The 12303-nt window shown below is 37.1% G+C and overlaps 1 protein-coding gene across 3 annotated transcripts in view; it reads right to left on the bottom strand.

Moving 5' to 3' along the window:
- The window catches only part of STRN (striatin), a 133351-nt gene that overhangs the window by 21624 nt on the left and 99424 nt on the right, over positions 1-12303 (bottom strand). For 2 of the 3 annotated variants that reach the window (XM_051842991.3, XM_089327756.1), the window contains exons 8-11: positions 10579-10689; positions 7828-7971; positions 5708-5844; positions 1097-1272 (exon numbers count right to left, since the gene is read on the bottom strand). In XM_051842991.3, coding sequence (XP_051698951.1) covers positions 1097-1272; positions 5708-5844; positions 7828-7971; positions 10579-10689 — 568 coding nt within the window. Of the gene's footprint in view, positions 1-1096; positions 1273-5707; positions 5845-7827; positions 7972-8426; positions 8514-10578; positions 10690-12303 lie in introns of all 3 variants that reach the window. The other variant, XM_070069253.2, reaches the window with a different exon arrangement.

Raw genomic sequence — 12303 nt, 5'->3', positions numbered from 1 at the left:
CTAGACCTAAGAGAAGTGCCCTAGACCTCCCAATCAGCTTTTCTCTACTCTACCTTGTCTAAGTCCAAACCTAGTAAACAATGGGGGAGGAAAGTGAAAAACTTTGATGATTTTAAACATGCTATGCCTTTTTAGAAAAAATAGAATAAACCTTCACTATAGATAAGAGATTCCCCAAATATGAGTCATTTAAAATACTTTATATTATGAAGACTGTAATCATCATTCACAAACCCTGTGGATACAATTGGTTAATATCATTCTTTCCTAAGCATCAGTTTTCCAATCTAATATTAGATTGCACAATGGAAAAAAATACTCTAAGCTGCATGATGTGTTCAAGTAGCCTGAACTGGAAGAGATTCTTGGAACACTACAGCAAAGAATACAATACATGGGACACAGTAGGTTAGTCCTCTGCCTGCAGTGCCGGCATCCCATATGGGCACTGGTTCTAGTCCCAGATGCTCTTCTTAACAATCTAGCTCTCTGCTATAGCCTGGGAAAGCAGTGAAAGGTAGTCCAGTGAAAGGGGCCCCTACATCCACGTGGGAGACCTGGAAGAAGCTCCTGGGTCCTGGCTTCAGATGAGCCCAGCTCTGGCTGTTGTGGCCATCTGGGGAGTGAACCAGCAGATGGAAGACCTTTCTCTGTCTCTCCTTCTCACTGTCTGTAACTCTACCTCTCAAATAAATAAATAAAATCTTTTAAAAAATATATATTTTTTGTGCTTAAAAGTTTAATTAAAATATATTCAAATAAGGGCAGGTGCTATGGTGATGAAGTGGGTTAAGTCACCACTTGCAATGCCTGCATCCCATACTGGAATGCCGGTTCAAGTCCTGGCTACTCCACTTCCAAACCAGCGGGATCCCTGCTAATGTGCCTAGGAAGCAGCAATAATGGTTCAAGAACCTGAGTTCCTCCCACCCATGTGGGAGACTCGAATAAAGTTCTTGGCTCCTGGCTTCAGCATGGCCCATCCCTGGATGGATGGAAGATAAATCTTTCTCTCTGTCTCTTACTCTCTCTCTCTGTCACTCGTCTTTTAAATAAATAAACCTTTTAAAAAATACTCAGAGTAGAATATCCTTACTTTTTGGCTGGAGCTGTTTTCTGCAAATTCCACATTTTTAAAGTATGATCCTCTGATGCTGTTATCAAAATAGGCTCGACAGGGTGGAAAGCAAGGGCTCGGATGCCATCAAAGTGACTTCTTAATGTAAACTTAGGGTTCCATGTCTTCCTCAATGCATCTTTATTGTTTGCTATCTATTAAAGAAACAAAACAAAGATACTTAAACATTTAGTTCAAGATAAGGCAAAAAAAATCTGTTATAACATTACTTCTTACTGATTTGCCATTAAATCATCACATGTCATGATTTTCAAAACAATAATTTTTAAATGTAAATAACCAGATCAATAGGTAAAATTAGCAAGATGTCAACAGTTTTCTTTGAAGAAATATGAAAGTTATAACAAGAAAATATAATTCAATATAAAAAGTGGATAGAGTCATATATGAAATAGATCATCACCATATGAATTTTTAAAATTTTCTTTTTTAACAGGCAGAATTAGACAATGAGAGAAAGAGAGAGAGAGAGAAAGGTCTTCCTTCCGTTGGTTCACCCCCAAAATGGCCCTACGGCCAGTGCACCACGCCAATCCGAAGCCAGCAGTCAGGTGCTTCCTCCTGGTCTCCCATGCAGGTGCAGGGCCCAAGCACTTGGGCCATCCTCCACTGCCTTCCCGGGCCACAGCAGAGAGCTGGACTGGAAGAAGAGCAAGCTGGACTGGAAGAAGAGCAACCGGGACGGAACCGGTGCCCCAACCGGGACTACTACCTGGAATGCCAGTGCTGCAGGCGGAGAATTAGCCTAGTGATCCGTGTCGCCAGCCACCACATGAATTTAAAAGCCAAGTAATTCAAATTATAATGTAGGATAGAAAGTATAATTTTCATAAGAATTAAATAACTAAGTTGTCTTTAAACAACATTTTAGAATATGATCATACTTCTGAGTTTTCAATACTTTGTAACAGGAGCCAATTTTCTTCATCAAATTAGGAACAAGGTTTACAAAGTAGAAACAGAGAATGTTAAAAATGGAAAACATAATCCAATATCACAAAAACTATTGTTCATCGGTAAAACAAACAATGTGGGGTTTTTTTCTCTATGTTAACTTTATCTCAACAATTGAAAAAACTGCATTATTTTTCATTCCAACTAACAAGAAAGCTGAAGAGTAGCTGGTAATTGACTTTACACTAGCACCACATATGACCTCTTCATACTCTAAGACTAACAATCACACTAGGTTTAAACAAGATTGGGACAAGAATTGTTGACATATAGGAGAAATATTACCATACTTACAATGACAAAAAAGCAGCAAAACTAACAACAGTTGCTATTTTGAATATTATCCATTATTTTAAACATTATTTAAAATACTTTACATGCATTAGTAAATTGTTTAACCCTCATAATAATTTTTTGATTTAGGAATTAATGTCATCTCTACTTTACAGACTTAACACATCAGGAATGGAGAATTTGAGTGACTTGCCCAAAGAACCCTGCTACTAAATAAAGAAGCCTACATACAAACCAAAGCAGTCTGGTTCTAGAGGGCATACTCAGTAAGGCAGTGCTCAGAAAAGAACTAGATAGAAAATGTCACAAATATGGTGATAAGAGAACACAAAACATATCATGCAAAGACTACTCTAACTGTTGAGGCTGGTTATCCTGGAAAAAATCATCTTGGGTTGAATTATGTTTGCTCTTGTAAAACAGCTGAATCTTTGTGAATCTCTTAATGTAGAAGGTAGCCACCAAAATGGTTTCCAGTCAGCCCTACCTCCCTGTACTTATACCTTGTATAGTTCCCTCACACATTACAGTGTTGATCTGTGTAACTAAGAGCATACAGAAGTGACTCAAGCTACTTACAAGATTAAGTTATAAAGCCACATATCTTGGATGTCCCTCTCTTCCTCTTTTTTTTTTTTTAATATTTATTTTATTTATTTGAAAGACAGAGTTACAGAGAGAGGTAGAGACAGAGAGAGATCTTCCCTCTGCTGGTTTGCTCACCAGATGGCTGCAACGGCCGGAGCTGTGCCGATCCGAAGCCAGGAGCCAGGAGTTTCTTCCAGGTCTCCCACGTGGGTGCAGGGGCCCAAGGACTTGGGCCATCTTCTACTGCTTTCCCAGGCCATAGCAGAGAATTGGATCAGAACAGGAGCAGCTGGGACTAGAACCGGCGTCCATATGGGATGCCGGTGCTTCAGGCCAGGGTGTTAACCCGCTGCGCCACAGCGCCAGCCCCTTCCTCTTTCCCCATACACTCACCGCAGAGGAAGCCATCTGCCATGGTGAGGTCCATGTGGTGAAGAACTAGTTTTCCAGACAATACCTAGCAAAGAACCCAGGACTTCCACTATCCACGAGGAGCAATGAAGTATATCCTCCCCAAGCCTAGTCTTCAGGTAAGACTTCAGTCCCTGACAACATCCTGACTACATGAAAGTCCTTGAGCCAGAACTGCACAGCTAAGCTGCTTCCTGAATTCCTGACTCAAAGAAACTATACAATGTTTGTCATTTTAAGTTGTTAAGCTTTGGCATAATCTGTTACACAGCAAAAAATTACTAATACATTTAATAAAACCAAGAACTACTTTTGAAAACAGGGTGACACAATACCACATTTTCTATGAAAAAAGAATGAACTTTCTCTAGAGAGGAGTAAGTTTCATTAAATACTGGACAAATTCTTTGTAGGGTTGTTATAGAAAGAATGAAGTATCTAATGCGAACTTCTGCTTCTAGTCATGATGAACTAGATAACTGGCAGCACCTCTGATTATGGAGAAGTGGAAAAGCAGAACTAAATATAAAATGTGAAGAATCAACAAAATAGTGAAAAATAGTGAAGATAAACTAAGAAAGCTAAGATCCAAGGGAGAACACAGGCCTACAGAGGTGAGCACAATGTTTGTGGCTATTTTTTCCCAGAGGGTATTTACTGATTCCAGAAGGATGGTTGAGAAACCAAGCAATATTTTTCATGGTTTTCTGTTGCCACAGAGATAAAAACTGATGCAGAGGACCTACCAAGAAAATTAGGCGTGGTGCACTACTTTGCTTTGCTTATGGCTTTATAGGGTTGCATCCCAGAGAAGGCCTTGCGGACTAAAGGTCAGGTTTAGACCATCTCAAAAACTGAAAATGGAAGAAACTAATTTCAGGTTTGTAGTGGTTACAGACCTCTGAGAAAAACAAATGAACATATATTCTCTAATGGAAGCTATCACCCTGAGTCTGAAGTTATTTCTACAAACAACTTTCCAAATAAAGTTATTCAGACATAAAAAGTAACTGCACACAGGAGCTAAGACAGTGTAAACAGAAAACAAGACATAATGGTAATACAACTACAGAGTCTCCAACTTTAAAGCAATCACGCTTTCACTACGTTCAAAAAGACAAAAGGGGCTTGTGCTGTGGTAAAGCGGGTAAAGCCCCAGCCTGCATTGCCAGCATCCCATTTAGGGGCCAGTTCAAGCCCCAGCTGCTTCACTTCTAATCCAGCTCTCTTCTATGGCCTGGGAAAGTGTGGAAGATGGCCCAAGCACCTGAGCCCCTGTACCTATGTGGGACACCTGGAAGAAGCTCCTGGTTCCTGGCTTTGGATCAGCTCAGCTCTGGCTATTGCAGCCAATTGGGGAGTGAACCAGCGAACGAATGAAGACCTCTCTCTCTCTCTCTCTGTGTGTATACCTCTCTGTAACTCTGTCTTCAAATAAAGAAAAAAATAATATATATATTTTACATATATATATTATATATATATAAAGACAAAAGATGGGAAACCAGAATTATGGGCAGTTAAGCCACCACCTGCAAGGCTGGCATCCCATATACTAGTGCTGATTTGAGTCCCAGATGCTCCACTTCCAATCCAGCTTCCTGCTAATGTGCCTGGGAGAGCAGTGGAAGATGGCCCAAGTGCTTGGGTCCCTGTCACCCACACAGGAGACCTGGATGGAGGTCAAGGATCCTGGCTTCAACATGGCCTAGTCCTGGTCCTAGCGGCCACTTGGGGAGTGAACCAGCAGACAGAAGACCTCTCTCTCCATCTCTGTTTTTGTGACTCTGCCTTTCATATAAATAAATAAATCTTACATTTTTTTAAAGACTGCAAGACTAAAAGTTTTGGAAGAAATTTTTGAACAAAAAGAATTCTAGAAGCAAAAAATCTCAATAGGCAGGTTTACCTATAGGTTGCATTCAACTGAAAAGAAAATTAGTGATCTCAAAGACAGGTCACAGAAAGATAAAGGAGAATAACGAACTGAGGTTATGGAAAGGAGATCTACTAAATAAAAGTTCCAGAAGGAAGAGAATAAAAAGCAGTCATTGCATGGCTGAGAACTTTACTAAACTAATGAAAATACGTAAAGCCATGAAGATCTAAGAGCTTCAAGAAGTTTAAACAAAAAATCAAACTTCGTCTGACAATAAAGTCATAAATAAAATCAGAGAAAAGAATCAGACCATTAAAGGACCAACAACAGAAATGATACTTGACTTAAGCAGAAAACAACAAAAGCAAAAATACGATGCTCAATATTTACAATTAAAACTGAACAAGCTATATACTTATGAAAACATTTTAAAAAATACTTACATCATAAGTTAGTGAATCTGCTTCATTGGCCACTGTAAGGCCTGCTAATTCTCCAAGTCCCAGTTCACTTTCAAGGGCTTCATCAGCTCCCATGATGAATGACTTCCCAGAAGAAGGAGGAAATGTTAATGCTTCCACTGAAAGGAAACATAACATACCTCTGAAGAGCCAATAATTAGTCTAATTTGCTTCTATCAATTTTCTTGAAAGGGTATGTATACATTTAATTATTGTAAAGTGCTTTTAAACACAATAAAATTCAGTGAGCAGAAAACCCTGAGGAATTTATTGCTTTATCCATACCTTAACCACAGCTGAAGGGATTAACTAATTAGAAGAGTAAAACAGGCCGGCGCCGTGGCTCACTAGGCTAATCCTCCACCTTGTGGCACCGGCACACCAGGTTCTAGTCCCGGTCGGGGTGCCGGATTCTGTCCCAGTTGCCCCTCTTCCAGGCCAGCTCTCTGCTGTGGCCAGGGAGTGCAGTGGAGGATGGCCCAAGTGCTTGGGCCCTGCACCCCATGGGAGACCAGGAGAAGTACCTGGCTCCTGCCATCAGATCAGCGCGGTGCGCCGGCCGCAGCACACCGGCCGCGGCGGCCATTGGAGGGTGAACCAACGGCAAAGGAAGACCTTTCTCCCTGTCTCTCTCTCTCACTGTCCACTCTGCCTGTCAAAAAATAAAAAATAAAAAATAAACAAAAAAAAGAGTAAAACATAAAACAAATCTAATAATCAACTGTTCTTCCCTTTTCACAATATAGAAAATATACAGGGGCTGGTGCTGTGGCATAGCAGGTAAAGCCTCTGCCTACAGTGCCAGCATGCCACATGGGCACCGGTTCAAGTTCCAGCTGCTCCACTTCCCATCCAGCTGTCTGCTATGGCCTGGGAAAGCAGTGGAGGATGGCCCAAATCACGTAGTAAACAGTATTCTGCCTCTCTTACAAGAATTCTAATTTATGTATGATACAGGATGGAATCTCTGATAAAAACTCTTTTTGAGAATAAGAGAAAAACTATTTTCCTCCATATCTAAGACCTAATCTTCAAGTAAATGAAACTGAGTAAGTCTTGTTTCCATAATGTCAGTGGAACAAATCTACTAGTGAACAGATCTACTGAGGACCACGATTTCAAATTTGTAATTCAAAAGACATGAATCTACCTCAAATAAATTGCACATCTAGAGTATGACACAATGATTCTTTACACGAGTAATAAATTACAACTATGCTAAATTACTCATGGGCCAAAAATTGCACTGAAAAACTATTCAAACATGAAAATTCGCAATCTTTTCACTTTATGTCTCTTTAACAATGCACCTGAATTCAAAAAAAAAAGAAAAATACAATTTTTATTCTGTGGCTTTTTCTCAGGCTGTTTTGTTCCATAAATATTCATTTGAATGGACATATAAATTGTAAGAAATTATAGTATTTAAGATCAAGGAAATTTTTAAAATAAAATTTGAAAAATTTTTATTAACAAAAATTATGTTTATGTGATCCTGGATTATCAGCTAATAGAAATGTATACTCTGAAATCAATTTTCACATATAAGCATTTTATACATTTATAATAGAACTTGTATCTAAAAGAAATATATAAGCATAAGATTATACTGTAAAAAACTGGGCACAACCTAAATACTGATCTCATATTAACTCTAAATAAATAATCTTAAAATTATAATAATAAAGTTATTGGTATGATCTTATATTAAGCAAATAAAGTAAGAAAGAATTACTCTACATGAAGACTAACCTATGTAAAACTATATGCATGTGGGTCAGGACTGAAAGGGAATGAGAAAAAGCAGAAAGTAGAAGATGTGATTAGACCTTCAGGTGACTTTTCCCCATTTCCATTTATCAGTGATAAGCTGCTTAAATATTTTTGAGTCTCCAAGTAATAACACTAATTTTCCCTTATCTTAAAGACTGAAGTTGAAATCAAACTCCCTTAAATGCAACAAAGCTTGCATTTAAGGAATTCCATATAGATCAACTATTTGCAGAATAAAATTCTCTCAAAGGTAAGAGTCCTTTCTAACATCTTAACTGAGAGAGATTCATCAAGTGCTTTCTGTGGCCCAAAATATCTGAAATACTTGCCTTCATCTGCCCTATTAATTTCATGTTCAGGAAGTCTGGAACTACTGGGTCTGGAAGGTGAACCGACAGATGGCTGCAATGAAGGAAGTTCATCAACATCTCTCAAATTAGCAAGCATATCTTGTAGTTTTGACCTATTGGGCCCTATCAAAAAAAAAAGGTAGGGGGAGAGGAAAATAAAAAAGAGGAAACAGAATTATTCCACTGCATCAAAAAGGTACCATAAATCTTATTTCACATCCGTTGACATTCATCTTTAAAAATATTCTACTGGATTAATTATTTTCAAAGTTTTCAAATTATTTTAAAAATGTACTATTCCTGAAAACAATTGCATTTTACATGTATTTTTATAAGTGAATGCAATATCACATTTGCATAAACATGTATATCATGTCCATCTGGATCATTACAAGTAATATTAGTTTATAATCCAACCATTGTCTATCACGTTAAATGATGACAGATACCACAGATTATGAACCTACAGAGTACTAAATTAAACAATGACATCCCTATTTAAATTAAGACGCATTCAGTGCCTTCCATCTTGAAGCTATCATCCTGAGGTGAAGTCTTAGGCCCTGTCAGTTACTTACCTGAGCTTTGATTCTTCATTCTCCCACATCCCTGTTTTGACTGTTTTATATAGCATAGAGGCTGAAACAGATCTTCGGTAGTTTTTCCTGTTATAAGTTTAATTAAGAATGGGAAAATCTTACCCATAGTCCATTATGGTTTTTCTCCTATACCACCAAAGAATATAACTATTTTAAAGCAATTTTAACTAATACCTACAAATGTATTTCAAGACAGTATGACTAGAGGACACAATTTGACTGGAAATATTTCAACTTGATTATATTAAAAAGACTCGAACTTTCCTAGTGATTAATAATTCAATTTAAAAATTTATATAGTAGTTTGTAAACTAATGCTTCATGTATCTATTCAAAGCTTTGCTTTAGTTTTATTTTTATAAGCCTTCAGTTGTTCTCAACTGGTATCTTTTATCAATATAATGTGAACTTAAGATGATAAATGTGGCCAACGTCAGTCTACAGTCTAACTTCAGTGTACTATACTATAAAAACTATATACTATAGGCCTGAAAATGGACCATAATCCCCAGATTCAGAAAAATCCAACTGCTTCCACTGGCAAGAATACTGTTCCAGTCAAATGGTGCAGTTTTACACCTCATGTGCTAAATTCCAACTACAGCAATACCTTGATATTTGATAAACACCAAATAATCAATGTAAGAGTTGATGGATTCTACACAAGTCCTGGCTACCCTTTTCTATCAGTACACTTTTACATTCAAAAGACATTAATTTTTGTAGTACAATGACCTAAAGAGATACACATGAGTAGTAAGCTAATCTGGAAAATGCTTCTCATTTAATATCCAAATTTCTCTCAAAATTTTAGTCTAACCGATATTGTCCAAACTCCAAAAATCCAGAACAAATCATGTCACACTATATTTGCGAAGATTAAGTTGTTTTATCAGATTGGATAAAAGGTACCAAATGCTCTTTTTAATATTAATCTTTCTCATTCTGATTTAATCTAAATTGATAACCAATGACATCTTTTATGATGTGATAGTTTTAATATGATGCTAACATCAATAATGGACACATTTTATTGAATCAAGTTAAACATTTTTCAATTCTAACATATTTTAAATAAAGATATAAAAGTTTTTAAGCAACTAGCAGGTTTTAAAAGAGTTCCCTAACAGGAATGACCAGTTTTTAATAAACTTTAGTATCACTGTCAAGAAAAAGAAAAAAACATACTCTTTCAATCTTCTGCAACTTTTAAATAAATAAACATTTCTCACTAGGTTAGATTTTAATCTAGCTTTATGATACTTTAATATCTAGAAGGATGAAGTTCCTAATGCCATAAAAGGGATATTTATGTTCGTATCATCAATGAGGGTAGAACCACAAGGAGGTAGTTTAACCTGGCTCTCTTAACAAAGACATTTAAGAATGTTTCCAGGGATGCTTTCAAAACTTTCCCATTTCAGTTTTACACATTTAATTAGATCTATGCTAAATGTTAATTTGCATACTGAAAAAGTTATATGATTCACAGTGCTAGAAATTCCATTTTACCTTCTGTTTTTGATGTGTCAGCACATTTCATTGTAAAGAAAAAAGGTAACTGGTTAATATTGCTATAAATGAAACTGATCAAATTTTTAAATTAGAAAATACTTTTAAAGGCTATGTAATTGACTTTGTGCCCTGTATTGCATATAGTGCTGAGAGCAAATGAACCGTGTGTTGTGAATACACAGAATATTCAGGGGTAGAAATTAACTTTCTTTTTGTCTCCAAAATCTATAATTCTAAGAAATAATTTTATGAATTGCCAGAGTCAGGCTAAATGAAAATAGTTTTTGTTGTAATAGTTTTTATTGTAATTAAGCATATATATTTTTTAAAAATCACCACTATGTTTTAACACATGGCCCAACACTCTCATAAGGCTCTACATTTGCTATTTGTATATGTTATGGTTTCACAGTCATAAATGAATTCTGTTTTTTTTTTTAAAGCTTATAATGAAACAGCTAACCACTTAATTTCAACCCCTGAGAGAGGTACAAAGGAATGAGGTCAGGAACAGAAATGAAAAAGAGTAAGTGGTTTTAGGAAAACATTGGAGAAAAAAATGGAGATAAAAATGAGACAAGATTTCTAATTTAAAGATGCAATGTTTTCCACTTACTCTTCACCCCTTTCTTCCCCTTTCTCTCCTTTTTGTATTGTTCCTTGAGTTTGGTAATTACTCCCTGGTCCACATTCCAAGCTTCAGGCATTAGACACTGGTCTTCCTTTTCTAAACATAGTGAAACAAATGAAACAGCGTTTTTCAATAAAATACTGAATGCATTTAAGTCAATACATCTGAAAGACATTAACAACCAATTTTTTTGTAATCTCATTAGTTAAAAACTATAGTCAATGCATATTTATTAGATATGTCACATATAATAACTAAAAAAAATCAATTCAAATTCGAAGGTAATAACAACACCGTTCTCTTGAAAGAGACAAGGAAAAAAAAAAACCTGAAAAGTTTTAGTGCCTTTTAGTAAATTAAGCCCAAACACTTTACAATCATTTTCATTCTATTTTCTGAAATCTATAAGAACTGAATCACAAAAGTATTAATTTATGCAATTAAATAGGATTAAGAGATTGCAGGGGTGGAGGGAAAGTGCTGTGGTACAGTGGGTTAAGTTGCCACCTGCAGTGCTGGTATCCCATACGGAAGCCAGTCCAGGCTGCTCCACTTCCCATCCAGCTCCCTGATAATGCACCTGAGAAAGCAGAGGAGGCTGGCCCAAGTCCCTGGGCCCCTGCACCCACGTGGGAGACTGGAAAGGAGCTCCTGGCTCCTGACTTCCAGCTGTTGCGGCCATTTGGAGAGTGAACCAGCGATGGAAGATCTCTCTCTAACACTCTCTCTCTCTCTAACTCTGCCTTTCAAGTAAATAAATCTTTAAAAACGATTAAGAGATTGCACAGCATATTTTCCAATTATTTTAAAGAATTTTATATTTTGGCACATGTCTAACAAAATGATCATTTTGATTTCACAGACTTAAATAGCATTTTGCAAAACTTATCAATTGGGGCCAGCGCCGTGACACACTCAGTTAATCCTCCATCTGTGGAGCCGGCATCCCATATGGGTGCCGGTTCTAGTCCCGGTTGCTCCAGCCACTCTCTTTCCTTGAATTCCTCAAGTGTGCCGTGGCTGTGGTTACGTTAGGGTATTTGCCCTTCCTTTCCTTTTCTTGAACACATCTTCTTGAATACCATATTGTCAGCTATCTCATCAACTTTGTTACTCTCAATGGTGTTTAGCAAGCCACCCGATTTTAAACTGTAAATTGCCATCTCCACCCCAACTCATCCCTGCTCCATCGCCCTTATGCTGTTTTATCTTCTACAGCATTTATCACCTTCTGATATACTGTATTATTTTATATGTTTATTGCTTATTGCTTACATTCTCAAAGCAGATTGCAAACACCTTAAGAGTAAGAATCATCACTTATAAGATCTGGCCCATAGAAAGCACTAAATCCATATTTGTTGAATGAATGACAGGAATAAACTGAAATGAACCAAATAAACAGAAAGCTATTTTTAACAATTAAAAAAAATCTACTGGGCCTGTAAATCTAACACTACATAAAAAAAAATTTAAGCTCAAGATATTAAGCCTATCAGCTGGGCCATTTGTATTTCATATTGGAGTGCTTGGGATTGAGTCCCAGCTCTACTTCCAATTCCAGCTTCCTGCTAATGTGAACCTCAGGAGGCAGAAGGTGATGCTCAAGTACTGGGGTCCAAACACATGAGAGGCTTTGAATGAGTTAGTAGCTCCTGGCATTGGCCTGGCCCAGCCTTAGTCACTGCGGGAATATGGGGGAGTGAACTA

Source organism: Oryctolagus cuniculus, chromosome 2 (genome assembly GCF_051225735.1).
Source record: "Oryctolagus cuniculus isolate XC-2025 breed Fujian yellow rabbit chromosome 2, ASM5122573v1, whole genome shotgun sequence".
Taxonomy (NCBI): Eukaryota; Metazoa; Chordata; class Mammalia; order Lagomorpha; family Leporidae; genus Oryctolagus; species Oryctolagus cuniculus.
This window is presented reverse-complemented; position numbering and strand designations above follow the sequence as displayed.